The 26,181-nt window shown below is 57.8% G+C and overlaps 3 protein-coding genes across 30 annotated transcripts; 1 reads left to right on the top strand and 2 right to left on the bottom strand.

Annotated features, from left to right (window-relative positions):
* Window positions 1-236: 236 nt before the first annotated feature.
* EXOC7 (exocyst complex component 7) lies at window positions 237-17,820 on the top strand. 28 transcript variants are annotated; one of them, XM_081575433.1, is made up of 22 exons: window positions 237-332; window positions 527-592; window positions 1,069-1,187; window positions 1,731-1,915; window positions 2,105-2,210; window positions 4,259-4,481; window positions 7,008-7,175; window positions 10,012-10,104; window positions 10,999-11,067; window positions 12,106-12,251; window positions 12,500-12,652; window positions 12,895-12,993; window positions 13,377-13,439; window positions 13,709-13,775; window positions 14,497-14,535; window positions 15,267-15,332; window positions 15,625-15,745; window positions 15,964-16,059; window positions 16,827-16,890; window positions 17,119-17,160; window positions 17,268-17,401; window positions 17,647-17,820. In XM_081575433.1, exons 3-22 carry the CDS (start codon window positions 1,110-1,112, stop codon window positions 17,747-17,749), a joined length of 2,115 nt encoding a protein of 704 aa, XP_081431559.1. In that variant the 5' UTR covers window positions 237-332; window positions 527-592; window positions 1,069-1,109; the 3' UTR covers window positions 17,750-17,820. The 28 variants fall into 28 exon arrangements, with proteins under 28 accessions (XP_081431559.1, XP_081431547.1, XP_081431566.1 ...); XM_081575421.1 differs by lacking the exon at window positions 1,069-1,187; XM_081575440.1 differs by lacking the exon at window positions 10,999-11,067.
* A 757-nt stretch (window positions 17,821-18,577) lies between these two features.
* ZACN (zinc activated ion channel) lies at window positions 18,578-22,395 on the bottom strand. Its single transcript, XM_081575452.1, has 9 exons — window positions 22,197-22,395; window positions 21,994-22,118; window positions 21,810-21,854; window positions 21,558-21,664; window positions 21,161-21,330; window positions 20,255-20,379; window positions 19,934-20,141; window positions 19,604-19,768; window positions 18,578-18,966 (listed from the first exon to the last, which is right to left on the bottom strand). The coding sequence occupies exons 1-9, from the start codon at window positions 22,288-22,290 to the stop codon at window positions 18,776-18,778; spliced, it is 1,230 nt and encodes a 409-aa protein (XP_081431578.1). The 5' UTR covers window positions 22,291-22,395; the 3' UTR covers window positions 18,578-18,775.
* A 1,117-nt stretch (window positions 22,396-23,512) lies between these two features.
* GALR2 (galanin receptor 2) lies at window positions 23,513-26,181 on the bottom strand. Its single transcript, XM_081575420.1, has 2 exons — window positions 25,679-26,181; window positions 23,513-24,404 (listed from the first exon to the last, which is right to left on the bottom strand). Exons 1-2 carry the CDS (start codon window positions 26,044-26,046, stop codon window positions 23,609-23,611), a joined length of 1,164 nt encoding a protein of 387 aa, XP_081431546.1. The 5' UTR covers window positions 26,047-26,181; the 3' UTR covers window positions 23,513-23,608.

Below are 26,181 nucleotides of genomic sequence, written 5' to 3'. Positions count from 1 at the left end.
CGCTAGAGAACATTCTCTGATGAGGGTGGCAACACGCATCAAGGTGACACCCGGGTGCACCTCCCCGCCACACCCAAGATGGCCACCTGCCGGGTTCCCCCGTCCCTGAGTTCCACGCAGGCGCACTTCCGCCTGCCACTCCCAACATGGCGGCAACAGCGCCCCGGGGAGGGGCCACGAGCGGAAGTGGGTGTGACAGGGACGGGAGCCTAGAGGGCCCTCTGAGGCGTGACGCTGGGCTGTCGGAGCCGCACGCAGGGAGGGTCGAAGTCATGATCCCCCCGCAAGAGGCGTCCGCCCGGCGGCGGGAGATCGAGGACAAGCTGAAGCAGGTGGGGCTGGGGAGGCGGGGGAGGAGGTGAGGGAAGGGGCCGAGATCCGGGCCGGGCGTCTACTCAGGGAGGTAGCAGGAGTGGGAGGGGGCCGGGTACCAGGAAATCGGGTCGGGGCGAGGCTGTGGAGCCGGGATGCGGTGATCTCTGGCTTCTGGTGATGTCCTCCCCTCCCCCCCCCCCCCCCCCCGCAGGAGGAGGAGACGCTGTCCTTCATCCGAGACAGCCTGGAGAAGAGCGACCAGCTCACCAAGAACATGGTGAGTAACCCCTCAGCTGGGCCTCCAGACGCTGGAGTGAGAACCCTGCGACCCAGTGGTTTTGCTACATAAAGCCTGAGGGTTCTGGTCTGGGTGGCGATGGGTGGTAACGTCTGGGTTTCTCTAGTAACAGTGTTACACTTCTCTTACACTCTCTTCCCCTTGCCCGCCCCTTCGCTGAGGATGCTGCAGCCCCCCACTGGCCTGGACTTGCTGCTTTCTGCTTAAGTTCTCCATTCTAATTTCTCTTCTTACAAAACATTAGTGAGACTGACTTAAGTGGGCTGGGTATTGGCCATGCGTCACCCTCAATTCAAGTGCAAGTATCACCGGTGGGGTTACCACTTCTGAGATTACTGAGGGCAGGAGACTCAGCTGTCACTCTGGGGAGCTGGAGGGGTAAAATGAGCCAGAAATCAAACAGATGTGGGATCTAGCCCTTGCCCCTCCACTTATTTGTGTGTGGCTCCTGACAGGTAACTCTGAGCCTCAGTTACCTCCTCTGCTAAAATAGACGATGCCAATCTCCATTGTAGCTGTGAAGGTCATGGAAGCTAATACATGGAAATGCCTCTTGCACAGTATCTGGTATACAGTAGGTACTCAATAAATATGAACTTCCTTTCTTATTCCTAAGAGAGCCTGGAAAACCCAAACTGAGTAGTAGATAGAAATATGGATATGTATTCAGTAACACAGCCATCAAGTGCTAGTCCTTACTTAATGAGATTTACCCTTAGAGAGATGGGGTTTGAAGGTACCAGGAATGCATTGAGGCTACTCTGTATGAAACTAGTTTCTGTTCAGTCTAGGAAAGCATCAGAGAGAACAGAAATTGAGATTTGGCTTTAAGGGGTGGAAGGGAAACCATCCTGAGGTGATTTTCTAAGGAGTTAATGTAATGCTTGCCTTCAAATCAAACTTCAGCCAATTTATTTGGGCCACCTCTGATCTGCCAGGCATGTGGTAGATCCTGGAGATACAGTGGGGAATAGGTATACCCTGTCCCTCTCCTCTTGGAGCCTACTGTCAAGAAAACCAGAGATAAGGCAGCAAATGCCGAAGACCTGGCAGGGGACAGAAGCAGTGCTGGGGCAACCCTGAGGCAACCCTGAGATCACAGGACTTCCCCCCGCAGGTGTCTATCCTGTCATCCTTTGAGAGTCGCCTTATGAAGCTGGAGAACTCCATCATCCCTGTGCACAAGCAGACAGAGAACCTGCAGCGGCTGCAGGAGAATGTCGAGAAGACCCTGTCCTGTCTGGACCACGTCATCAGCTACTATCATGTGGCCAGTGACACTGAGAAGATCATCAGGGAGGGGTGAGCTCGGGCCAGAGGGTCACATTCCTAACACCTCTTGGACCAGTAGGCTTTGGAAGGGGGGTAGAATATATATGAGCCTAGAGTCGCCTGTGTTAATTCTGTTCTCCCCTTTCCAAATACCATTCCCTTAGGCCTTCCTCTTCATCTTCCATCTGCCCGGGCTAATATGGCTCTTCTCCTTTCCAGGCCCACAGGTAGGCTAGAGGAGTACCTGGGAAGCATGGCCAAGATTCAGAAGGCTGTGGAGTATTTCCAGGACAACAGCCCAGACAGCCCAGAGCTCAACAAAGTGGTAAGGGGCCAGCAGAGTGATGTGAAAGGTTCGGAGACACCAATCCCTGCTCGGGTCTCATGAGTGACACTAAACCAGCTGAAAGATAATATAGTAGAATAAACAGAAGTATATAATACCATGCACATACTACAGACATTAAAATCTCTTTTTAAGGAATTACAGGTATACATGTTGATTGCATTTAATAATTTAACTAAATTATAAGTTGTTGTTTAGTTGCCAAGTTGTGTCTGACTCTTTTGCAACCACATGGACTGTAGCCTGCCAGGCTCCTCTGTCCACGGGGTTTCCCAAGCAAGAATACTGGAGTGGGCTGCCATTTCCTTCTCCAGGGGATCTTCTCAACCCAGAGATCTCCTGCATAGGCAGGCAGGTTCTTTACCACTGAGCCACCAGAGAACACACATTACAAGTTACCTATGAAATATAAATTTAACATTTGATTTTTATAAATGCATGGGTATTTTTTTATGGTAGTGAAAAGTACGTAATATAAAAATTACCATTTCTAACCAGCTTTAAGGGAACACTTCAGTGACATTCACGTTGTTGTATAACCATTGCCACCTGGCTACACAGAACACTGACAGGATCAGTACGTTGTTACACTAGTAACCCAGAGAGGACACACCAGTATAACCAGTATACTGCAGCCCGGACTGCCCACTGCCCACATTGGTGGGCAGCCTGGACTCAGAGATTGGAATGTCAGGGGTTGGAGAACTTTGTTCTTGAGGGTCTCTACCAAGTTCAGATCACAGAGTGAGGAGCTCTGTGCTAGAACTTGGGCGTGGGGGTGGGCTAGAGAAGGAGAAGAAAAAAAATACACAACTCCAGGTTTACCCCAGAGGACTTCACTTTTCAAGTAAGCAGAAACGCTCCAACTCCTCTATTTTTAAAGCATCTGTATTGAGATATAATTCACATACCAATAAAATTTTACCCATCTAAAGTATAAAAATTAATAGTTTCAGCAATCAGTAATTTAGTAGTTTTAATAATCACCGAGTCATGCAACATCCCTGGGATAAATTTCATAATATATTCATCCCCTGTAAAAAGAAACACATTGGCAGTCACTCTTCTTCCCTCGCCTCCCCCGTTCACCCAGCCACTAGTACTCACTCATCTGTTTTCTCTGTGCATTTACCTATTCTGGACTTCTGTAAATGGAATCGCACAATATGTGACCTTCTGAATCGAGATGCTTTCAAATTGCCTGATAACAAGGTTCACCTGTGTGTTACCGCGTGTCAGCGCTTCATTCCACTGTAGGGCAGAATTATATTGCATTCTATGGATCTACCACAGTTGGTTTGTCCATCCGTCGCTTGATCACTCCACTTTTCCGTGGTTATGAGCAGTGTTGCTATGATCGCTTGTGTACATACTTTTGTGTGGGCATATTTTTTTGATTCTCTTATCTGCTCTGAATACCTATCACTTATCAGATACATGATTTGCAAATATTTTCTCTTATTCTATGGATTGGCTTTTCACTTTTTTGGGGGGGGAGGGGGCGAGGGGCTGCTCACAGCATGGCCTGCGGGATCTCAATTCCCTGGCCAGGGATTGAAGCCTCGCCTCCCTCCGTGGAAGTATGGAGTCTTAAGCCTTGGACAGTCCGGGAAGTCCCCCTGTTTTGGCTTTTTTGATGGCATCATTTTCAGCACAAAAGTTTTTGACATCCAATTTATGTTTTTTTCTTTTGCTTTTCTAACAAGGGTTTCTAACAAACCCTTTTCTAACAAGAACACAAATTAATGGTGGAATGAGAAAATAATCAGCTGACATCTGTAAGCACCTACTTCTGTAAAACTCGGGGTTTCACCTGTGAACATACATTTTAAGAGAACACAAGGGAAAGGAATAATCAAGGAAGGCTTCCGAGTGTTTCTTCTCTGGGAAAAGGGAAGTGAAGGCGGACGAGGGCTGAGACCCCGAAGCAGGAAGGGAAGGGAAGGGTGTGGGGAGGCGCGGGCCAGCTGAGTGCTGGAACAGCTGTGGACCCTCATCTCTCCCCCCACCCTCCCTCCGTCCCATAGAAGCTGCTGTTTGAGCGGGGGAAGGAGTCGCTGGAGTCCGAGTTCCGCAGCCTGATGACCCGGCACAGCAAGGTTGTGTCCCCAGTGCTCATCCTGGATCTGATCGGCGGTGAGGACGACCTGGAGCTCCAGGAGGAGGTGCCCCTGGAGCACCTGCCTGAGAGCGTGCTGCACGACGTGGTCCGCATCTCCCGCTGGCTGGTGGAATACGGCCGCAACCAAGGTGAGGCGGCCCGGGCACTGGCAGCAGGGCCGAGGGAGTGGGCCTTCCCTTTGTTTCTTTAATCCACTTGCATGTCTTTTGATAAGGAGTTTAGTAGGAAGCAACGTGAGCCATAAATCCCTAGCATATGTGTCAAACTGTGAATCTAGCAAATCCAAGCGTTTCTTTATATACCTTCCTTTCCTGTTTCTTCCCTTTTTTTTTTTCCGATTAATTATAAAAATTTCAAATGGCACAGAAAGGTTTAGGTGAAAAATGGAAGTTTACCTCCCCGCTTCCCTGATGCCTACAGCATAACCCAAAGATGAGTACTGTTAAGGTTATTTACACCCTTCCAAAAAGATCTTTATGTGTGTGTGAGAGAGAGAGAGAATAAATATGTATGTATCTCCCCCTCATTCCCAGGTGGAAGGAAGCATACTAAACACTCTCCGACCATTGTTTTCTGGTTTTTGTTTTTAACTTAGTGACATGCCTTGAGAGCATTCCATATCAGTACATGTATTTCTGCTTCCTTCTTTTTGACAGCTGCATAATATTCTGTGGTGTGTTGGTCCCATCATTTCTTTGGCCTGTCCCAGGATTTTTAAAAAAAAACTCCTGAGTTAAGCAAAAATTTAGAAAAACTAATGAATATTCAATTTTAAGCTACTTAGTCCTCCACATGGAGAAGGCAATGGCACCCCACTCCAGTACTCTTGCCTGGGAAACCCCGTGGACGGAGGAGCCTGGTAGGCTGCAGCCCACGAGGTCGCGAAGAGTCAGACACGACTGAGCGACTTCACTTTCACTTTTCACTTTCACGAACTGGAGGAGGAAATGGCAACCCACTCCAGTATTCTTGCCTGGAGAATCCCGGGGGTGCAGGAGCCTGGTGGGCTGCCGTCTATGGGGTCGCACAGAGTCGGACACGACTGACGTGACTTAGCAGCAGCAGCAGCAGCAGCAGTCCTCCACGTTCTTCTTCCCTTTCGTAGTGTGTACACGTACCAAGCTGTCAATGTGCCTTATCACTGTCCCCTTCCTTCTCGAGGACTGCGTGGTACCAGGTCTCAGGGCTGCCTGTACCAACCACACAGGCTTCTCTGTGGCTCACAAACAGCACTCTGGGAGCCAAGGGGTTGGCAGGAGTGATCCAGAGGCTCCCTTGGGATAAGGGAGGCCAGTGGATGCCTCCAGACCCCTCTGCCTCCTTCAGCAGGAGCCTCTGTTCTTTGGTCCATTTTTCCTGCTAGTGACACATTGGTTCAGAGCTGCTGAAATGTACCATGGCATCTGTATCTTTTTTCCTCACTCATTTGAACTTTTTTATTTTCTAATTTTCCAGTATTGGTAAAGTGCCGGAGTGAGCATGCTTGTACTGCTTTCTCTTCTTATTTAGGAAGTTCTTTGGGATATTCGCAAAGGTACAGTTATCAGGTAGAGCTGTCTGAACAGATCTGTCACCTTCTTGCCATCTTACATTCCTCTCCAGGCAGATGGGGCCGGTGGACTGACCCGTTGACAATCCTCCAGCTGTTTGTTCTTCTTTAACTTCATTTATCTTAGCTATTTGACAGGGCTGTCACGATCCTCTGATTTTTTTTAAATTGCACTTCATTCACAGCTGAATAAATGGTCTGTTTTTTTCATTTACTGACATTTATTGTCTCTTTGCTGCCTATACATTGCTCACATCCTTTGCATGCTCAGTCGCTGAAGTCATGTACGACTCTTTGCAACCCCATGGACTTTACCTCACCAGGCTCCTCTGTCCATGGGATTATCTAGGCAGGAATACTGGAGTAGGTTGCCATTTCCTTCTCCAGGGAGAAGGACTTCCTGACTCAGGAATCGAACCCGGGTCTCCTGCATTACAGGAAGATTCTTTACTGACCGAGCCACCAGAGAAGCCCAAGAATACTGGAGTAGCCTATCCCTTCTCCAGGGGATCTTCCCGACCCAGAAATCACATCCTTTGATTTGATTACCAAGTTGAAGCTGGGTGTTAAGATTGTATTTTTTTAATCTAAAAAAGACTTAACCAGGAATTCCCTAGCAGTCCAGTGTGTTAGGACTCTGCTTTCACTTCTGGGGGCCTGGGTTCAATCCCTGGTCTGGGAACTAAGATCCCACAAGCCTCGGGTTGTGGCCAAAAATAAACAAATAAAATAAAAAATAAAAAAACCTTACTTTCAAAGGGAGCCCACTGGCAGGGTCCAGTGGTTAGGACTCTGCTTCCACTGTAGGAAGCACGGATTCGATCCTTGGTCGGGGAACCAAGAACCACATGCTGTGTGGCACAGCAAAAAAAACAACAACAGCAAAAAACAAAACTTACAACTAACTGTTGGTTGTGTTGGGGGATAGTTTCCCTCATAAGACTTTGCCTGATTTGGGACAAGGACACATTGGGGGCTGCTAGGAAGAGGTTCGCAGGTAGCAATAGCAGGTACCCACTGCTGCCCTGAGGAGCTGTGTCTGGAGGGGAGAGGGAGGCTCCGGGGCCAGGAGCAGGGACCTCATCTGTCGCCCGTCTCCCCTCAGATTTCATGAACGTCTACTACCAGATCCGCTCCAGCCAGCTGGACCGCTCCATCAAAGGCCTGAAGGAGCATTTCCGGAAGAGCAGTTCTTCCTCCGGGGTCCCCTACTCCCCTGCCATCCCCAACAAGAGGAAAGACACACCCACCAAGAAGCCGGTCAAGCGGCCAGGTGAGCCCCCACCTGGCCCACCTCAGAACCACCCAGAGGGCCATGTGGGACCTGGGTTGCCCAGGCCCCCCCGGGGTGAGCAGGTTGGCCGCTCTAGAGCTTGTCCTCACAGTACCCCTGACCGTAGGTACCCGGGACAGAAAGCAGGTGTCTGCCCACCCAGCAAGGCCTGGTCCAGTGAGCTCCTTTCTCGCGAGTCTGAGAGCTGCATAAGTGTCCTTGGAGCGGAGGGTCACAGGCCTGGAGAGGTGGGCTGACGGGGGCGCCCTTGGCCTCTCTCCATTGTCTTGTGAAAAGGCCAGGCCCGCCGCCACCACCAAAACTGTGGGATGGGACAGGGGCAAGCACGGCGGCCATCACCTTCCAGGAAGCCCAGGCCGCTTGACGTGACGCGTAGTTAAGAAGTGGAGAAAGGGAGAGTGTACTCTTTCACAGTCCATCCATCCAGAAAAAAACAAACCTAGGCCATCCTCGCCGAAGGTCACAGTCGGGCTTTTGGGTTCCACTCGAAGCTGGTGTCCAGCCATGGGGAGTCGGGGGAGGGTTGTTGAGGTGGGAGAGGCCTGGGCTGCGGGTGTCCTGGACGAACAGCTCACGTCTGTCCTTCTTCCCATCATCGTGTGCCCCGTAGTCTGTGCTCCAGGTACACAGTGTCCCCGCGTGTCATCTTCGCTCGGCAAGCCTAGCTGTGTCTAGCTGCTGAGAGGTGTTGCCCTCGAGAGGCTGGGGTCTTCCGGGGTGAGGGACTGCTGCAGACCCCAGGGAGAGAGAGAGCCAGTGAGGCCGGGGGCTGCTCCCGCCTCAGCCCACCCCGTCCAGCTGCTGTTGCCGGCACATGCGCAGAGGCACCGGTGGGACCGTCCTTCGTGACAGCGCATTTCTTCCCTGCCCCTCAGAGAGCAAGATTGCCTGTTCACAGTTGCCCTGAAAACCTGCTCCTCCTCAGGCTTTTGTTCAGGGTTTGGAGACACAGCAGAGCAGAGGCTGCCCGCAGGCAGGGCACCAGTGGGCAGGGCGTGAGGGAAGCCGGGGGCCCTTCCCCTTCAGTGTGGATGTCCTGGCCGCCCCCCTGGGAGAACCGGCTCCAAACGGGGACGCTACTAAGGCTGCTGCATGGCCGCAGCCGCCTGCCACATGGGCCTGTCCGTCTCTGTGCCTCGGCTCAGCGAGGCTGTGGGGCTCCTTGGGCCTCGGCAAGTCTGCGCTCTCCTCCCCTCTGTCTCTTCTCCGATGGGCACCCCCGGACCCAGACTGCACCCAGGAGGACTGCTGACCCTGCAGGGGAGCCAGGGTCTGATCTCAGCTCTCCCGCTGAACCTAAAGCAGCCTTGGCTTCGAGCCCCCGAGAGGAGGGCTGTAGCTGTGAGGGTCCCTCTGGTTTCCGTGGGGTTTCAAGAGTTGTCAGGAGCTGGGGGGCGGTGCTCAGAATTGATGTCGGAAACTAGGGAGACAGGCTCCCGGGACATGATTCCCAGCTCTTGAGGAGCAAAGCTGGGAGGTGTGGTGGGTAATCAGACACCGACTTCGCCATCGTCCGAGGTAATTGGGCGCGTGATGCATTTGGCAGCTGCCAGATCAATGTCCCCAGCCCACATCCACGTGGACGTGCTGGCGAGGCTCCTGAAGGCCGCACGGGCCCATCTGCTCCCGCTTGGCTATGGGGCAGGAAACCGATTTGCTCATTAGTGGGGCCGCTCGCTGAAGAAGGAGACAGAGGCTGAACCGGAGCCCCAGACTTGGTTGTTGGTAGCTAATTGTGGTTGGTGCGCTAGAGAGAAATGTCCCGACTCCCCCAGCCTTTTGGGGAGCTGCCAGGACCCAAGCAGCCTCACTGTGTTCAGAGATGCCGGGGGGCATCCAGGAGTCCCCAGGGGAGAGGGAACCAAGTTACTCTCACGGGTGCCTCCCCTGCCCCCAGCTTTGTTAACGAGGCAGCTGCACATACCCGTTTTGAATGCTGTTTTATTCCCCCCACCCCCACCATGTTCTGCCCTGAGCTCTCTCGCTCCCGTAGAGGTAGCTGACCCGAGAGGCTGTGGGCACCGCAGCGTTGTTTTCATTGTTCTCACGTGTGATACTAACTGTTGGTTTTTTCCCCCCATGCCAAGAGCATGCCCCCTTTCCTGCGGCCCTCCCCTCCAGCTGTCTGTGTGGTGGCCTCTGTTAACTTCTCCTCGGCGTTTGAGTCGTTCCCAAGAGCTCTGATGGTTCGGGTCCCTCCCCTGGTGTGTGGGCCACTCTGCCTCTGAATCTCCAAGCCTCCCACTGCTGTCCCTGGACGCCCAGTCCCATTTCACCACCTCCTGGGTTTCCTGCTTTCAGCGGGCTACTGTTTGGCCGCTTCTGGCACTGAGCAAGCCCGGAGAGCTCAGCCTGCCCTTTGGAGAGAAACCGAGGGCCTCAAGGTGTCCCCAGGATCTGCCTTCTGGGCTCGAGCTCCATGACTTGCTCCTCTGTCCCAGGGCCTATATTCTAAGTGCCACTCAGTACTGGGTTTTTTTATTATTATGTTTGGCTTCTCCTGGTGGACCTTTGCCCATCTCATCTCCTTCACCCACTGCACTTCCTCAAATGAACTCAGACCCAGAACCATGAGGGTCGCTGGCAGAACCAGGAGCACCCCTGGGGGAACGAAACGGCTCCGTTCCTCCGTCTCCTCTGGCAGGGCCTCCGGCGGTCCCGGGAGGGGCCCGCTGGGAGAGATGGCCGCTGGGCGTGCTCACTGCTGGGAGTGGGCAAGGGCCTCGGGGGAGGGGGCCGGTGGAGGGCTGCTGCTGTTTTCTCTCGCTCATTTCCTAGGTCTTCTTGTCTCCTCTCTGTGTGGCTCTGGTGACAGGGACGATCCGTAAGGCTCAGAACCTTCTGAAACAATATTCCCAGCATGGTCTAGATGGGAAAAAGGGGGGCTCTAACCTCATTCCTCTGGAAGGTAATCACCCCGTGTTCCTCTCCAGTTCCCTCCTCCTCCACCGTGTGTCCACTCCCGTGGCAGGGCAGAGCCTCCACCCCCCAGAGGGCCACTGGCGCAAGCCTGAAAGGGGCGGGGGTGCAGGGGGGGGAACTGAGGTCCCCGGGCCCGCTGAGCCCCACTGGCTGGCTCGGGGGCAGCCTTTGTGGCCTCGGCCCAGTCCTGTCTGGCTGACGGTGGCTCTGCCCCCCAGGAGGCTTCCCACCCCCTCCCCATCCTGTCTCTGTCTTTGTCTCCCGTTTGACAGAAAGTTCTGTCACGGGCAGCCCTTTCACGCTCGGACCAGCAGTGGCAGGACCAAGCCGGCTGCCCCACCCCCCACCGCCCGCCTTCAGAAAGGGGAGCGTGTGCCATGGAGACGGGCAGCCTGTATTCCCCCGTCTCCCATCAGAGGAGGGATAGCCCTGCCCTGGTGGACCAGGTCCGCCTTCAAAAGAATGACCCTGGGGGACAAAAGGAGCCTGTCCCCATTCATTCAGCAGTGACATTTCCCTAACTGGACCTCTCCCCAAATAAGTGAGACACAGCCCCTGGGGCTGAGCATCAGACCTTCCGCGGCTGCTGGAAACTCTTCAGAAACCCTCTGTGGTCCTCACAGCTTTCTCAGCCTCCAGGTTTGGGAAACCAGCTCCCAAAGGTGGTCCAGGCATATGCAAGTCGGGCTTGAAACGGCTGTTCCCGAGGTGGTCTGAGGCAGAGGAGGGGCTCAGGGCCCTCTCCAGTGCCCCCCACACCCCATCTCATATCCCCGCCCTGGAGATTGAGGGCCTCTTCTCAGCCCCACCCCCACCCCGAGAGGCAGCCACCCCGCCCCTGGATAAACGCTGCTTGTGTTTGCGGCCGACGTCTCGCTAGGTCACGAGCATGATTTCCGAATTAAGCACCTGTCCGAGGCCCTGAACGACAAGCCGGGGCCGCTGGCCGGTGAGTACCGCAGCCCAGCCCGCAGGCCGCCGCCGCCGCCGCGCTCACGGCCACCCCCCAGGAGGCCTGCGCCTGCCCACCCAGCCGGCCTCCGCTCCGAGGACGAGCCAGGCCTACTCACCTCTCTCTCTCCCCGGTCTCCCTCTCCCTCTCTCTCCCTCTCTCTCTCTCTCTCTCTCTCTCTCTCTCTCTCTCGGGCACTAGGTCTCCCTGCCTCTCTCCAGATGGGAGAGCAGGCTGGGCTCTCGGGGCCTGGGCCGAGGGCAGAAGCTACCGCTGCTCGGCAGGCGGCCCCTTGGAGGATAGGGAGCGCCCACACCTGACTCCAGCAGCAGCTCCAAGGCTCTGACCCCCTCGGAGCCCATCCCTTGGCACATATCATCCAGTTGCCTGTGGACATCACTGCCCCAGCCTCCAGTACCGTGAAGGGACCCCCCGCTCCTCCTGGGGCAGCTGACGACCTAGCAACCCTCCCTCTCTGGGGCTCACATGGCCTGCTCTCCAACTTTGATTCCATGTCAGCTAGCCTCATAGACCAGAGCCCACCGCCTTTTTACACATTCCAGAAGGCCTGGCCGGGCTGGTGTCTGCTTTCAGAGGCCCAGCATCTTCGGAGGTGGCGCCAGCCTCCTCAGGGTGGACATACCTCTTGCCCATCCCTGGGTATTGTCTTCCAGTACAATTCAGAATCCCCCGTTAGAGGGTCAGACGTGTCTTCTCCGGGAAGTCAACTGAGGGGTCTTCTTGTCCTTGCATCCAACTCCCCCACACCTCCCGTACCTGGCACTCTGGGACAGTAATACTGCCCACAGCAGAGCTGAAAATGAAGCTCAGACCAAGGCTGGACTCAGCCCCTGTTTTTCCCCCTCGAACCCTGGCGGCTCTGCTGGAGTCCTCTCAGCTTTCTGCCAGCAGTCTTCCTCCCATATGCTGCCAGTCTGGCTGCAGCCCAGGAGCTGGAGAGATTCATGGCCCCCACCCCAGCAGGGAGAGGGGCTGCCCCAAACCAGTAGCTCAGGAGCCCTGCTGTTCCCCCAGGGAGAGACGACATGCTGGACGTGGAAACTGATGCCTACATTCACTGCGTCAGTGCCTTTGTCAAGCTGGCTCAGAGCGAGTACCAGCTGCTGACGGACGTCATCCCTGAGCACCATCAGAAAAAGACCTTCGACTCTTTGATACAGGTCTGGCCCCGCCCTACCCCGACCAGACACCCCAGCGAGAGCTGTCCCTGCAGAAGCTTGAGTCCGGGCCAGGTTCATAGCCCTTAACTCCAGCCGCTGCCTCCACCCCAATCCTGGGGCATTTGAACTGGGTGGTGTGTCCTGATCCGAGGCACACTCCCCCCCACACCCTTCTGGGTGCGCTCACCGGCCGTGGGAGCTGGCTGGCTGCCCCTCCCCTGAGCCCTGCCCCTGCCCCACTCTCTCAGGACGCCCTGGACGGGCTCATGCTCGAAGGCGAGAACATTGTGGTGGCTGCCCGCAAGGCCATCATCCGCCATGACTTCTCAGCCGTGCTCACCGTCTTCCCCATCCTGCGGCACCTCAAGCAGACCAAGCCTGAGTTTGACCAGGTGCTCCAGGTATGTGGGGGCGGGGGGGGGCCTTGGGGACGCCGGGAGGAGGAGGAGTCCCGCTGTCCAACAGGGCCTCCCAGGAAAATCGAATTCTCTGCTCAGAGTAGGGGGCAGCGGCAGCTTCCCTGGGGACCTGGGCAGGTGGAGGTGCTCTCGGGGGAGTGAGGAGAAGAGACAGTCCCCGGGGCGGGGGGCTGGGAAGGAGCAGGGCTCTGTCACCCTGCGCAGCCCTGTGGCTACATCCTCAGGGCACGGCCGCCAGCACTAAGAACAAGCTGCCCAACCTCATCACCTCCATGGAGACCGTGGGAGCCAAAGCGCTGGAGGACTTTGCCGACAACATCAAGGTGCCCTTCCTCTGTCCACTGCCACCCAGGCTGGCCAGCTGGCGGGGCTGCGGGCAGGGCCACCGGCGACTGGGCTCAAGAACTGCTTCTGAGAGCAGGCCTCCAAGCAGGGCGGGCCTGCCCTTCAGGAAAGCCGGCCGGCCATGCTGCTGGTCTCCTGTCAGTACCCACGGGCCTCCCCTTTCTTTCCCAGGGTGTTCAGAGGCCCCCATCCGAGGCATCAAGCTCCTTTAGGTCCGACTTGCTCGTTTTTTTTAATGCCGATGGGGTGTCCTGACACTTGTCTGCCAAGAGGTGGCGCTGTGGGCCCACAGACTGGGGTGCAGGGTGGGCTGGGACCTCCTTAGGAGCTGTTTCAGGGACTTGGGCTGTCTGTCCCACAGAACGACCCGGACAAGGAATACAACATGCCCAAGGATGGCACCGTGCACGAGCTCACAAGCAACGTAGGTGCTGCCGGGGACTCCTGGGGCAGGCAAGGGGCACAGATGGCAGGGTGGGCGGGGAGGTGCTGAGTGCCCCCTGCACACAGGGCCCTTCCCCGGAGGCCAGGCCCACAGGGTGAAGCAGGAAATTTGCTGCCACCCATTTCACCAGGCAGACGCCTGCCCTCACCTGTCCTGGAACGATCAGAGGGCATGCACCGTGGGGGCTGATCCAGCCTTTGGGTCCTGCCCCTTGACCTTCTTCTTGGCCCCATTTTCTCCCCACGCAGGCCATCCTCTTCCTGCAGCAGCTCCTGGACTTCCAGGAGACGGCGGGCGCCATGCTGGCCTCCCAAGGTACTTGATACCTACCCCTCCCACCCCCGCTCCATTCCTCCCTCCGGGCTGGAGACTTGGGGTTAGCCCCCCAGGGGGCAGTGGCCCTCTCTGGGTGAGGAGATTCCCCCTGCCCTGGGGGGTGGAAAGAAGAGGTGGCCTGTGGCGGGATTCCCCCCAAGCTGCTTGGGCCATCGGACGCAGCATCAGGAGAGCGGGGGTCTGACCACCTGCCCTGGCCTCCGTCCCCTCCTGGCTCCCTCCACTGTCCTCGCCCTAAAGTGCGGAACCCACTTGTCTGAGGGTGTCTTTCCTGCCCTGCTCCCCCCTCCTGCATTTCCCCACCTCCTCTTGTGTTGCCTGTCCTCCTACTTGGTCTCACACGGCTGACCTTTGAGCGGGCTTGGCTGGCATCTCAGGGCCAGCCTGGTGTCTTCCTGTGACTGGGGTTGGGAAGTCAGCATGTGGGGAGGAGTGTGCTGAGACCCAGCCCTGGGCCTTCCCCCCGCATCCTGGGGGCGGCCTCTGGCCTGTCGTCATCCTCCTGATGTCCACTTTCCAGTGTGTCCCTGGCCTGCGGGGGTCCAGCCTGGGCCGTCCTGCTGTCTGTGTCCCGGCGTCGAGGGGCGTGGGCTGCTTGGCTCGGGTGTGGCGGCCGTCTCTAACCTGTTTTGCACTTTGCATCTTTCTCCCTCCTTTGTCTCCCCCTTCCCCTCTGTGCGCACTGCCTCTCACTGCGTAGTTCTTGGGGACACATACAATATTCCTTTAGACCCCCGAGGTAAGCAGCGGGGCTCTGCAGCCCCATCCTCCCCCTCTGAAGCCCCGTGGGTGAGGTTCCCTGGGGACAGAGACACCTGGACAGGCTCCAGGCCCCAGTCGGAGCAGGGTCAGAGGGGCACGGGTTCTCAGGGTGCCCCTGAGCCTCTCAGCTCCCTGAGCTCCAGTTTCTGTCTCTGGGCTTCTCCAGGCAGCATCCTGCTGTGCCCAGCACCCTGACTATGCCCTTCAGGCTGGTCCAGCACCTCCCTGTCCCGTTCCTCCACTTCCCACCCCATTGGCCTTCGGCTCTCTGTGGGCAGGACACCTCTGGTCTGGTAGAGAAGGTTATGGGCAGTGGGGGAGAAGGTGGAGAGGCCATGAGGGGCCTGTTCTAAAACTCCGCTGCTAACAAATGGGATACGCGGGCCTTGTAGGTACCACCCAGCATGGGTTGGGGGCAGGGGCTGTCTCCACACCCATCCTGCCCGTCTTCCTGCTGGTCCTTGGGTGCCAGCTCATTAACCCCACCACCCAAGACCATGGAGGGACCTCCCCGGATTCCAGGAAGAGTCCCAAGAAGCACTCCCCTTGGCGGGAAGGGAGCCCTGTAGCTCAGAACATACCCAGCTCTGCCCGAGGAAGCCTTAGGCCCCTCCCAGGGTTTCCCCAGCTGCTCCCTGGGCCTAGGGGAGGCCAGAGAGGGTCTTGGCCGCTGCCATCACCGCGGTAACAGGACTTCTCCTCTCACAGAGACCAGTTCCTCTGCCACCAGCTACAGCTCCGAGTTCAGCAAGCGTCTGCTGAGCACCTACATCTGTGAGTGCTCCGCACCGGCCCTACCTCCGGCGCCCGGCCTCCCTGCCTCTTCCCTTCCTTCTCCTCTTTGTGTGCTTCTGCTAGTCCTGGTCCCACTCCTAAGGGGCCCCCACCCCGCCCCGACCTTTAGAATTGCAGCCTAACCTCTGGTTGGGGGGCTGTAGGGGCTGGGCCAAGGGCTCCCGAGTCTGGCAGGGTCTTGGGTCTGGGAGGGACAAGGAGTGACGGGTGGGAGTTGGTTTGCGGATCAGACTGCCGTGGTTGGTATGTGACCACATCCTTCCCTGTGCAGGTAAAGTCCTGGGCAACCTGCAGTTGAACCTGCTGAGCAAGTCCAAGGTATATGAGGACCCGGCTCTGAGCGCCATCTTCCTGCACAACAACTACAACTACATCCTCAAGGCCCTGGAGAAGTGAGTGGCCGCGGGGGCTGCTCTGTGGCTCTCACCTGCCTCTGCCCGGCCTCCTGGGGATGGCCGTGCCCCCTGGTGTCCCAGTGGGGAGGGCACCCCTTTACCTTTGGCGGGCCCAGGACCCAGGGAGGTGGGAGGCAGGCCCCGCCAGGGTTGCTGTAGAGGCCAGCAGCCTGTGGGACCTCCTCTCTCTCCCCTCCCTCCTGCTCCCACCCCAGGTCCGAGCTGATCCAGCTGGTGGCCGTGACCCAGAAGACTGCCGAGCGCTCCTACCGGGAGCACATCGAGCAGCAGATCCAGACCTACCAGCGCAGGTGGGGAACCCCCCGACCTGTGTACCCACCACTCACACTTCCTTCCCAGAGCCTGGGGACGCTGGGCCCGGTCAGAGTGGGGTCAGTGATGGGGAACTACTACCCTATAGACCCCAATCCTCTGCTTTGTAATCACATTTGTTGGGGGGGGGCCCCTCCCACTCCCTACTCCTTGGCAGGGAAGGGGCCCTTTGCCAGCCTGTTCAAGGGTAGTCTGCCAAGGGTGACGGCTAAGAATGGTTGACTGTCAGAGATGTGGGTAACATTTTGGCCAAGCAAAGAGCAAGGTCACAAGGGCCCTTGAACTTGGCTGAGCCTCACTCTCCAGGGCTGTCTCTGGTCCTTTTCTCCTGTTTCTTAGTTTGTGTGTCTCTCTCCCTTCGGGTGTTTCTTCCCCGTGACTGGATCTCCCTCTTCCTTCTTGTTTATCTGTTCTCTGCTCCTCCTTTCTCATCTGCTTCTCCGTCTTAATTGGCCATGATACCGACATGAAGTGCAGTTGGTAGTGCTTGGTAATTTATTGAGTGCTCTGTTTCCTGTCCTTAATTTTAAAAGTGAGCAGCTTGAACATTTTTATTCCCGAGGTGGGGGGGGGGGAATCTCAGCTGTGTTTTGCTTAGTTTTGACCCAAACTGATCGCTGCCCTCACTGCCTACCCCAGTAGATCAAGAGATTTTTAAAAAAACAAAACCATCCGGCCCCAGGAAAGGGAACAGGCGCCTGAGGCTGTCCCTTTCCTGCCCTGTGCTTCCCTTTCTGCCTGACAGTTGGTTAAAGGTGACTGACTACATTGCCGAGAAGAATCTACCTGTGGTCCAACCTGGAGTCAAGGTGGGCTGAAGGTCTGGGCTGGGGAGGGGAGGGATGGCTAGTGGATCTGGTGCTTTGTGTTGTCTCTCTGGGAAAAAAGATAAACAACCAGGATGAGAAAGTAAGGATGCCTGTGGCCCCGAGGGCAGAAGGGAAGGAGGCTGGGCGTGGGTGTCCGGGGGAGGAGCCAGGGGCGGGGCGACTCTGGTCTGAGCTCCGCTTTGTCTGCCATCTCCCCCGGCCCCCCAGCTTCGGGACAAGGAGCGGCAGATGATCAAGGAGCGTTTTAAGGTAAGTCAGGTTCTTGTCCCCTCCGTCGATTGATGCTGCTCCCGTAGCAACACAGACCCGAACATTTGTCTCTGAGTCACTACTGTTTCTCCCTGTTTGGTGGCCAGGGCTTCAACGATGGCCTTGAGGAGTTGTGCAAGATCCAGAAGGCCTGGGCGATTCCCGACACGGAGCAGAGGGACAAGATCCGCCAAGCCCAGAAAAGCATCGTTAAGGAGACCTACGGGGCCTTTCTAAACAGGTGAGCCCTCCTTCTCTGCCTTCCCAGCCCCACGCTTCCCTCTGCCCCAGCTGGACCTCTGGGCTCTTTCCTTTGAGAAAACATGGAGAGAGGGTGGTGGGTTCGGGTGGCAGACCCAGCACCTATGGCTTTGGTGTGGGGCCAGACCAAAACATGACTCAGGGGCACCCTGTTAGGAGGGCCTTAGGCTGAGGCAGGGCTGGGGAGGGGCTCGGCCTGCCCCCCTGACCTCAGCACCTGGGCAGGTATGGCAGCGTGCCCTTCACCAAGAACCCGGAGAAGTACATCAAGTACCGCGTGGAGCAGGTGGGGGACATGATCGATCGCCTCTTTGACACCTCGGCCTGAGCTGCCGCTGCCCCTGCCTGGCTCTGCCAGAGCAGCTGTGTTACTGGACAGATAAACAAGTGTGGACTTGCCTCTGGGCCGGGTGAGTGTGGCATCCTTTGCGACAGGGGCCTTTCTCTGCCACCCGGCCAGGAGCCCCACCCCCAAGTCCTCGAATCCTGGTCTGCCCTTCCTCTCACAGCCCCCATTCCCTACCCAAGCAGTGCTCTCCCAGAACTTTGGGGTTCCTCCACACCTAGGGGTTCATGACCCTGACCACAGCCTGCAGCAGCCACGGGATGGCTTCAAGATGAGAAGGACAGAGAAGGGAGACCGAGGTCTGTGTCCACCGCTGCCTCGCAGGAGGAGGAGGGCTGAGTAGCCCTGCCCCCAGGCAGCTCGGGACTGGGGTGGAGAATGCCCCAGTCCCTCTGAGGGTCGGGCTCAGAGAAACAGGCCACACTGCAGCCCCAGGCCCTGGAGAAAAGCAAGGGGGTTGATCTGCTCTCAGACTCAGTGCAGAGAATGCCTGCCCCATCCCCACAGTCCTGCCACCTGAGGGGTTCTGCCCCCAAGGTGAGTCCTGGTGGCTGGAGTAGAAGTGCTCTCCCTGCCCTCTGAGCACTGGGCCGGAGTTCACAGAAAGGGTGCTGACCATCCTGGGCCTGTCTCTGGGGCTCCAGTGCTCCTGACCCGGGGCCAAGCGGCAGCGGTTGCAGGAGGAGCAGTTAGGCAGTGTATGGGGACGGGGTGACCAGCGGACAGTGGTGAGACGGTCTGGAGCAGAGCAGGGCTCGGGGACGTGAGATGGGGCCCACCTCCTCCAACAAGAGTGAACAGCTGAGCGCAACAAAGACAGACCCCAGAGGCGCCCTTGCCCTGGGGTGATGTGTTTATTCCACACTCCTTGCTTATGTGCTAACAGAAAGGAGAGCTCAGGGTGGCCTGGAGTCCTTTAGGCTGAGGGAAGAGAGTCCACCTCCCTTCCCCTCCGGAGGCTCCGTCACAGCCCTCGCTCCCCAGGTCTGCAGCCCCGGAACCTGCTGGTTACAGCCTGGGCTGCCCGCCGTGGGGTGCGGCCGCTCCAGGGGCTGGGTCCGACTTGCATGTCGCCCACATCCAGAGCACAAGGAAGATGAACTGGCTACACGCCACCCCTACCACATACACCTGGAAGAAGATGTGGTCAGCAGCCTCAGCCCAGCTCCTTCTGGACCCCTTCCCTGCTCCGGGGGCTTCTGTGTGGACAGGAAGAGTAAAAGAAGACATACTACACGCTCTGTGCACACACAAGGGTGAACCCCAGAGAGTGCTAGTCTGTGTCCCCCTTCATCAGATTCACAACTAATGAACATTCGGGTCTGGCCCCTTCTAGATCATCGTGAGTTGGGAAGAAATACCCTCTGAGAGAGGCTGTGCAAGGCACAGGGTTATCCTGTGCTAAGTCACTTCAGTTGTGTCCGACTCTGTGACCCCGTGGACTGTAACCCACCAGGCTCCTCTGTCCATGGGATTCTCCAGGCAAGAATACTGGAGTGGGTTGCCATACCCTCCTCCAGGGGATCTTCCTGACCCAGGGATGGAACCCATGTCTCTTATGTCTCCTGCATTGGCAGGCGGGCTCTATACCCCTAGTGCCACCTGGGAAGCCCAGGGAGTCTGCAGTCACTGGGCCTTAGGGAGGCTGATCTGCTCCCTGCTCCAGACCTGCTGCTTCTAAGTGCAGCCATGGTGGAGTCCAGTCAGCGGAGCCGGCAGAGATGGGTGCAGGAACCTCCAAAGATCCCAGTGACCTGCAGCCCCAGTCTGCCAGCTCTGCCCCTAGGCCTGCTCCCTCAGCCACCCCCCCAGGAAGGGGCCCCAGCCGCTGCCCACCTTCAGGGTTAGGCCCTGGCTTCCTGTGGTCGTGCCGCTCCCTGTTCAGCGCCGGACTGGAGCTGTGCTCGGCCCTGAGGTTGCCCCGGACCAGGAGCCCAGTCAGCAGCACAGTCTCGGTGGTGCTAACAAAGAGCAGCAGCAGCAGGATGGTGAAGTAGTAAACTGGAGAGGGGGCGGAGAAGAAAGGTCAGGAGCCAGGCCTGGCCTGGCGGGCCCCAGGACCTGAGCAGAGGCACCCTGGCTCCGGTGACAGCAGGCAGAGGCGGAGTGAGGCAGGCCCAGCACAGAGTGGTCTGGCCTCAGGCTGGGCGAGGGCGGGGTCCTTACCTAGCAGGGGGTTGCAGGAAGAGGAGCTGGGCAGCGCCTGCATCAGGGAGGAGTGGAAGACGAGATAGCTCAGAAGCAGGGTCACCTTGTAGGCGATTCGCTCAGTCTGGAGGGGCAGCAGCCCCCCGCACAGGTCAGCCAACAGCAGTGCCTCCCCCGGGACAAGGAGCGTTAAGATGGCCTTTAGCGCTGTGTTCTGCAGGCGCAACTGGTAGGAAGACAGGGTGTTCCAGGGGTTGGGCATAGAAGAGTGAGATCATGGCCTCTGACTGTGCATCCCCAACACCCCCCTCAGTCCTCGGTAGCCACCTCCCAACTCACCGTCACCTGGAAGCAGGGTACCAGCTGCTGGGATAAGATCTGGGTTTTCAGATCCTGGACCATGAACTCCCTCTTGACACTCACAATCTCATTCACCGCGTGGACCTGGAACTCCAGCTCCGTCACTGAAGGGGGAGGGGTGAATACGGTGAACTCGGAAAGAAATAGCCTGTCCCTGCATGTCTCTGGGGAGTAGGGGCAGGGACGGACTGGATCCTGGGGATGATGGAGCCCTCTGATGGTTGCTGGGGGCAGACTTGGAAGCTGGTCTGTCCAAGGGCTTTCCAAACTGATTTTGCAATACCCCAAGTTTTCTCCACCTAGAGGAAGGGCCATCTCAGATTCACAAAATGAATTTTCATTGTAAAAATAAACGCATTTTGCACCACTTCACAGAGGGGCAGGGGACATGGTCACAGACTCACTCACCGGTATATCATCTCACACCTGAAATACTAGGATTCATGGGGCAGCAGCTGTGGTATTTCCCAGAGGGGAGGGATGGAAAGGAAGATGGGACTACTCTGCCGAGTTGAACATCACCTGCTGGGTTTGTGGGATATTCAGTGAGTGGCTAAACCTTCAGGGTGTTTCCAGGAGTGAGGCTGCAGCAGCCTGCGCCTCTGGGCTGGACACAAGTGTGCAGTTTGGCCCAGGCTGTTGGGAGCCGTTGCTTTGGGGGTGGGGGAAGAAGACTGGAGGGGCCCACAGCCTACAGCAGGCGAGGACCGGGAGATGCGGCCGCTGTTTGGGAAGTACACAGTGAAAGAAGCATGCGCAGCTCCCCTAAGCCGGGGGTTGGACTGGTGTGAACACAGGCCTGGTCCCCCAGGTCAGGTGTTTGCTGGGGGCCAGAGGCTTCCCCTCCCCTCTCCCCTCATCCCCCAGCTCCTGTCCTGTCAGTACCAGTGTTGCTGAAAGCGAAGAAGGTGAGGTGGCAGTCGCTCTGGTCCCTGGGGAAGTGGAAGAGCTCAAAGTCGCAGTTGGTCTCCGTGGTGAGGGCCAGGTGGAACTCGATTTGGCCGTCCCTGTCCACTCGGGCCTGTGGGCTCTTGTCCTGCCAGTTCACCCAGAGGCTGCAGAGGGACAGGCACCCCCTCAGAAGGGGGAGGAGGGGGAACCCCAGCATGTTCCCAGCTGCCATCGGGGTTCTAGGGCACCATAGGGCACAGGAGTCATGCCAGTGGTCTGGCGGGGCCACCAGGAGGGCGATATTCAGTAAGAGGACCTCCCAGCTCCAAATGAGGAATAGAGAAGGCTGTGCCTGGCCCATGCCTGGGAAAACAACCCCCGCCTCACTTACGCCTCCCGAACAGTGAGTCTCGGCATCCAGAGCACGTTCCAGGGCAGCATGACTGTGTTCTGCTGATGCCCAGTTGAGTTCAAGGCCAGGCGTGTGTCCAGCCAGGACTAGGGACACAAGGATGCTACTAAGGCTCCCACTCCCCGTGTATATATGCCCCTGGGCCTAGCAGGTTGACAAAGGCCAGTACTTCTGTGCTGGAGTCGTACCAGTCTCTCCCTTCCTCAGCCCCCACCCACCATGGATGCTCACCAGCCGAAGCAGCAACGTGGAGGACACCGTGTACCGAAGGATGTCCTGGGGGAGGGTAATAGTGTGTCACCTCGGGGGTGCGCACTATGTGGCAAGAAGGCAGGAGACCCTGGCATTCACTAGGCTGAGTCCTGTTCCATCCCCAGCTCAGTACTTGGGCCCCCCGGGTCCTCAGGACACTTACCACGTTAAACACATTGGACACGAACACCCGCACGTCCACCACCAGGGGCTTGCTTCCGTTGCCTGGGATCTGGATGGGAGCCAGACCCTCCTGGGTTAAGTTGAGGTTGGAGAAGGATGGCCAGTCTGAAGGATGGAGGTCGAGGTCACCCTGTGCCTTGGGACCCAAATCCCAAAGCTCAAGACCTTATGCTCTCTACCTACCAAACGCTGGCACGCTAAAGCCCTGCTGCTGAGCCAAAGGCTGAGTCGTTCCGAGCCCGAGGAAGGTGACATGGAGCAGGAGCCGCAGGGCCATCGTGAGAGGCTACACGGAGGGGCTGGATGGAGCAGCAGCGCCTAGGCTACAACCTGTTTCAGTCACTTCTCTGGGGGACTGGGCAGTCAGTTGGAGGCAGCTGTTCTGTGCAATGACCCTGGAGCCTCAGGCTTGGCACACCTGCACCCCAGGTTCCGCAAACACCGAAAGACAAAGCCCAGGACCCAGCCCCCCACCCCACCCCACCCCCGCCTTGCATCTGCCCAGGCTTCCAGGTCCCCTCTCCATTTCCACCACCTGGAACCAGTTTTTTCACATTCAAGACTCACCAAGCAGATGAGGCAAGCATGGGACCCCTGCCTAAACACACACACACACCTTTCCCTGACAGGTCCTTCCAATCTGGGCAGGTGCAGCCTGGGTTTCCACAGCAGGCACCTGCCTGTCTAAATACCCAAACCCTTACCACAGTGCTCTGTGCCCAACCATGTGAAGGTGGCACACCCTTGAGGGTTTCCCTGCCTCTCCTCAAACAACCAATTTCACGTAAAACGCTTTGGCTCAAGGACTCCAGAAGTGGGCCAAACCTGGGGACAGGTAGAGGCTAGCTTCTGACCAAAGCCCCTGGGGTATTTCTGTTCTCTGCAGGATTCTCAGGCTGCCCCAGGCCAGCAGTGCCTTAGAAACACCACTGTGCACCCTGGAGCAGGACCGATGGGCGTGGGGGTGACTTTCCTAACCTAAGGATAAACCCACCTTGGAGACCAGGTCCCAGACAGCTGCAGGGAGGGAAGGAAGCTCAAGCGCTGAAGGTGGTTAGGCACTGATCTGGTTGGCGTGACTCCATAGGGCCTCAGAGAGCTGGCAACAGGCGAGGACCTGCCACACCCCTGCACACAAACGCTAATGGGAACACACATAATGTCCAGGTCTGCCAAGTCTGTCATTGGCTGACTTGTCCAGCGCGCTCTAGCAGTCAGCTTGCTTTTGTGCCGCTCACTGGCGGCTGCTGTTTCCTCATCTATATACACTTGGTGCGTCTAGGTGGCCACGTGCAAAGAGCCTTAGGTCGTCTTAGGTCTCCCCGCGCTCCCCAGCATCGGTGAGGGATTTCTACGCGGATTTTAACTCTGCTGCCTTCGGTGCAGGCCCCTCTCTTGTATTCATCCATCCAGAGCTCCCTTGGGAAGTCCCAGAGTTTCTCACCACGGAGCCTGGGGACCCTGAGACATGCAGAGACAGCGCGTCACAGCACGTGGAATGGTTTGCGCATTTTATTAACAAATGAAATTTCCTCCACGATCCCCCAACCTCTGACTCCAATCTTTCAACACCCAAGCGTACCCCCTAAGTGCCCTCAGGTCAAATTAACTGTCAAGATGCCTTTGGGGGCCTTTGGGTCCCTCCAGGACAGGTCGGGGACGGGGCTGGACGACTGGCCGCGGAGAGGCGCCGGCACAGGGGCAGAGGGCCCGGCGGTCTCGCTCACGTGCGTCAGGTCAGTGGAATCGCGCTCCAGCACGCTGCCGCCGTGGGGATCCCGGGGCGCGATGCACACACGGCCGGAGGCTCTGCGCGGGGCGCGGTGCAGCAGGCCCGCACAGATCTCTCGGAAACCCTTGCGGAAGTGCTTGGAGACGAGAGCGTAGACGATGGGGTTGACACAGGAGTTGGCATAGGAGACCAGGTGCGAGAGGATACGCAGCGCGTAGGTGGCGCGCGTAAGAGGGAAGCGGCCGAACCACACGCAGAGGATCAGCGCGTGGTGAGGCATCCAGCAGAGGCAGAAAAGCGCGGCCACGATGATGATCATCCGTGTCACCTTACGCTTGGCGCGCCGGGCGCCCGAGCCGGCGGCTACCGGGTCGACGGCGCGCCAGAGGTAGCTCAGGGTGCGCGCGTAGGTCAGGCCGAGCACCAGGACCGGCAGCAGATAGCTGAAGACAAAGGTGCAGAGGTCCATGGCTCGGCGGCGAGGCGCGCTCCACGCCGGGTGGCACACGGTCAGGTTGGCTAACCGGGACTGGCGGTAGTAACTCAGGTACGGCCCGGAGAAGAGCAGCGAGAGCCCCCAGATGAGACCGATGGCCGCCATCGCGTTGCGAGGCGTGCGCAGCTCGCGGGAGTGCAGCGGATAGCGGATGGCCAGATACCTGCGGGTCAGGCCAGAAAGCGAGACGTCGGGTGAGCCGGCAGGATCCGCGGGAGCCAGGCCGGACCCCTCCACCTCGAGTCCCACACTCACAGTCCCGAAAGTTCTCTAGCGCAGCGTAACGCCGCACAAGCCCAGAGGGCGACACAGAGCATCCCATCCGGGACACCCTCAGCCGCGCCCACACGTGGGCAGTAGCAAAGGCTACTCATTTGTTCTTTCTGAGACTACGACCACTGTCAGACTCCACCCGGGCGGGCAGCCCCGAGACCAGACCGGCTTCGGGGCTCTGGCAGGCTGTGATGACTCACCAGTGATGTTGTCCCAGAGGTAGGACCCAGGCGCTCTGAGGCTCTAAGAGACAGCCTGGAGATACCTCAGACAAGGGGACTTCTTACAGAACCCGATGCTCTCTGGGTCCCACTAGCCTATCAGAATTGACACACTTGGAGTTCAGTGGAACCGGGGGGGGGGGGGTGCGTGGGGAATGTGGCTTCACCTCGCTGCCTGTCCAGGGAAGAAACATGAGGACAGAGGGGGCCAGGGAGATAGAGTCAGACCAGGATTCCTGCCCCAGGAATCATCCTGGTGTCCTTCCAAGCTTCAGCATTCAGGGCGACCCTTGGGCCCACTCCTCTCCTGCCCTTGACTCTAGGCCTGTTGGTAGGGCACAGAGGTGGAGTGGGGTAGGGTGGGACCAACCTAGGGCCCCTCGGGCGGACTTGCTTGGCGTTTGGCATGGGCCCTCACAAAAGACCCAGATTCTGTGGTCAGAGCCAGAGTAGACTGTGCCGAGCAAACTGTGGTTTGGAGGCCAGCGAGGGGGAGGTGCCCGAGCTTGAAGAGAGGAGACAAACTGCTGGCTTCAGGCACGGGATTACAGGATGGGCTACTCGGAGCGAATCACTTATAAACCTGGTTTGGTCTGTAAACTGGGCACAGCAATCCCTCCTGTCCCAGCCTCTCAGGGGCCTTGACCCTCAAAAGAAACTCAGCATGGGAAAAGGCTTCGTACCCGGAAAGGCTATGCTTTGTCAGACACCGAAGGGCTGAAGAGCTGAGGTCCTGAGTCCCTGAGGAGCCTGGAGTCCCTGAGGAGGCACCTAACAGAGGGACACCAAGGCCCACACACCTGCTTGTCTTTCACTCCCTTCTGCTTCTCCTTCCTTCCTAGCCTTCTCTCTCTACTCTCTGCACATCCCTCCTTGACCCTCAAGTCCAGCCCCCTTCCTCAGCCCCAGCCTGCGTGCCCCACCCCCTGGGATGCCAGCTCACCGGTCCAGGGAGACAGCGGCCAGCGTGAAGCTGCTGGCATGCATGGTGAGGAAGATGAGGAAGTGCACCGCCTTGCAAAGCAGCGATCCGAACACCCAGTCGTCCAGGGTGTAGATGGTGGCCTGGAAGGGCACGCAGCACACGATGAAACACAGGTCGGCCACGCCCACATTGAGGATGAACAGGTTGGTCGTGCTGACCGCCTGGGCACCGCGAAGCAGCACGGCCAGCACCAGTGCGTTGCCTACGGTGCCTACGAGGAAGATGAGCGCAAAGAGCGTGGGCACGATGACCCCTTCGGGCTGCCAGCTGCCCCCGCCTCCCGCCTCGCTCGTGTCCTCGGTGTCCAGGCCGTCCGAGCCATTCATGCTGCCGCCACCCCCAGGGCTGCCTGCGCTTCGGCAGCAGTCTGGGTCCTGGCGATCGCGCCGCTCCGGGGGCTCCAGCCGCCGCAGCGCCCGGCGCGACTCGGCGGAGCTGCGGACGGAGTGAGCCTCGCCGCG

This window comes from Giraffa tippelskirchi, chromosome 3, assembly GCF_054371585.1.
Source record: "Giraffa tippelskirchi isolate mGirTip1 chromosome 3, T2T-mGirTip1v1.2.pri, whole genome shotgun sequence".
In the NCBI taxonomy this organism is placed as follows: Eukaryota; Metazoa; Chordata; class Mammalia; order Artiodactyla; family Giraffidae; genus Giraffa; species Giraffa tippelskirchi.
The sequence above is the reverse complement of the archived record's forward strand: the minus strand, read 5'-3'. Positions and strand labels throughout refer to the sequence as shown.

Excerpts from the sequence above, each read along its gene's own strand:
- EXOC7 (XM_081575421.1), top strand. The coding sequence starts at position 273 with ATGATCCCCCCGCAAGAGGCGTCCGCCCGGCGGCGGGAGATCGAGGAC. Across the intron at positions 12,252-12,499 it reads CCTTCGACTCTTTGATACAG|GACGCCCTGGACGGGCTCAT; the intron begins GTCTGGCCCCGC and ends CCACTCTCTCAG. Across the intron at positions 15,333-15,624 it reads TCTGCTGAGCACCTACATCT|GTAAAGTCCTGGGCAACCTG; the intron begins GTGAGTGCTCCG and ends TTCCCTGTGCAG.
- ZACN (XM_081575452.1), bottom strand. The coding sequence starts at position 22,290 with ATGGCCCTGCGGCTCCTGCTCCATGTCACCTTCCTCGGGCTCGGAACG. Across the intron at positions 21,665-21,809 it reads CCACGTTGCTGCTTCGGCTG|TCCTGGCTGGACACACGCCT; the intron begins GTGAGCATCCAT and ends TTGTGTCCCTAG. Across the intron at positions 18,967-19,603 it reads GCCAGGGCCTAACCCTGAAG|AAGCCCCCGGAGCAGGGAAG; the intron begins GTGGGCAGCGGC and ends CTGTCCACACAG.
- GALR2 (XM_081575420.1), bottom strand. The coding sequence starts at position 26,046 with ATGAATGGCTCGGACGGCCTGGACACCGAGGACACGAGCGAGGCGGGA. Across the intron at positions 24,405-25,678 it reads GCCGCTGTCTCCCTGGACCG|GTATCTGGCCATCCGCTATC; the intron begins GTGAGCTGGCAT and ends CCTGACCCGCAG.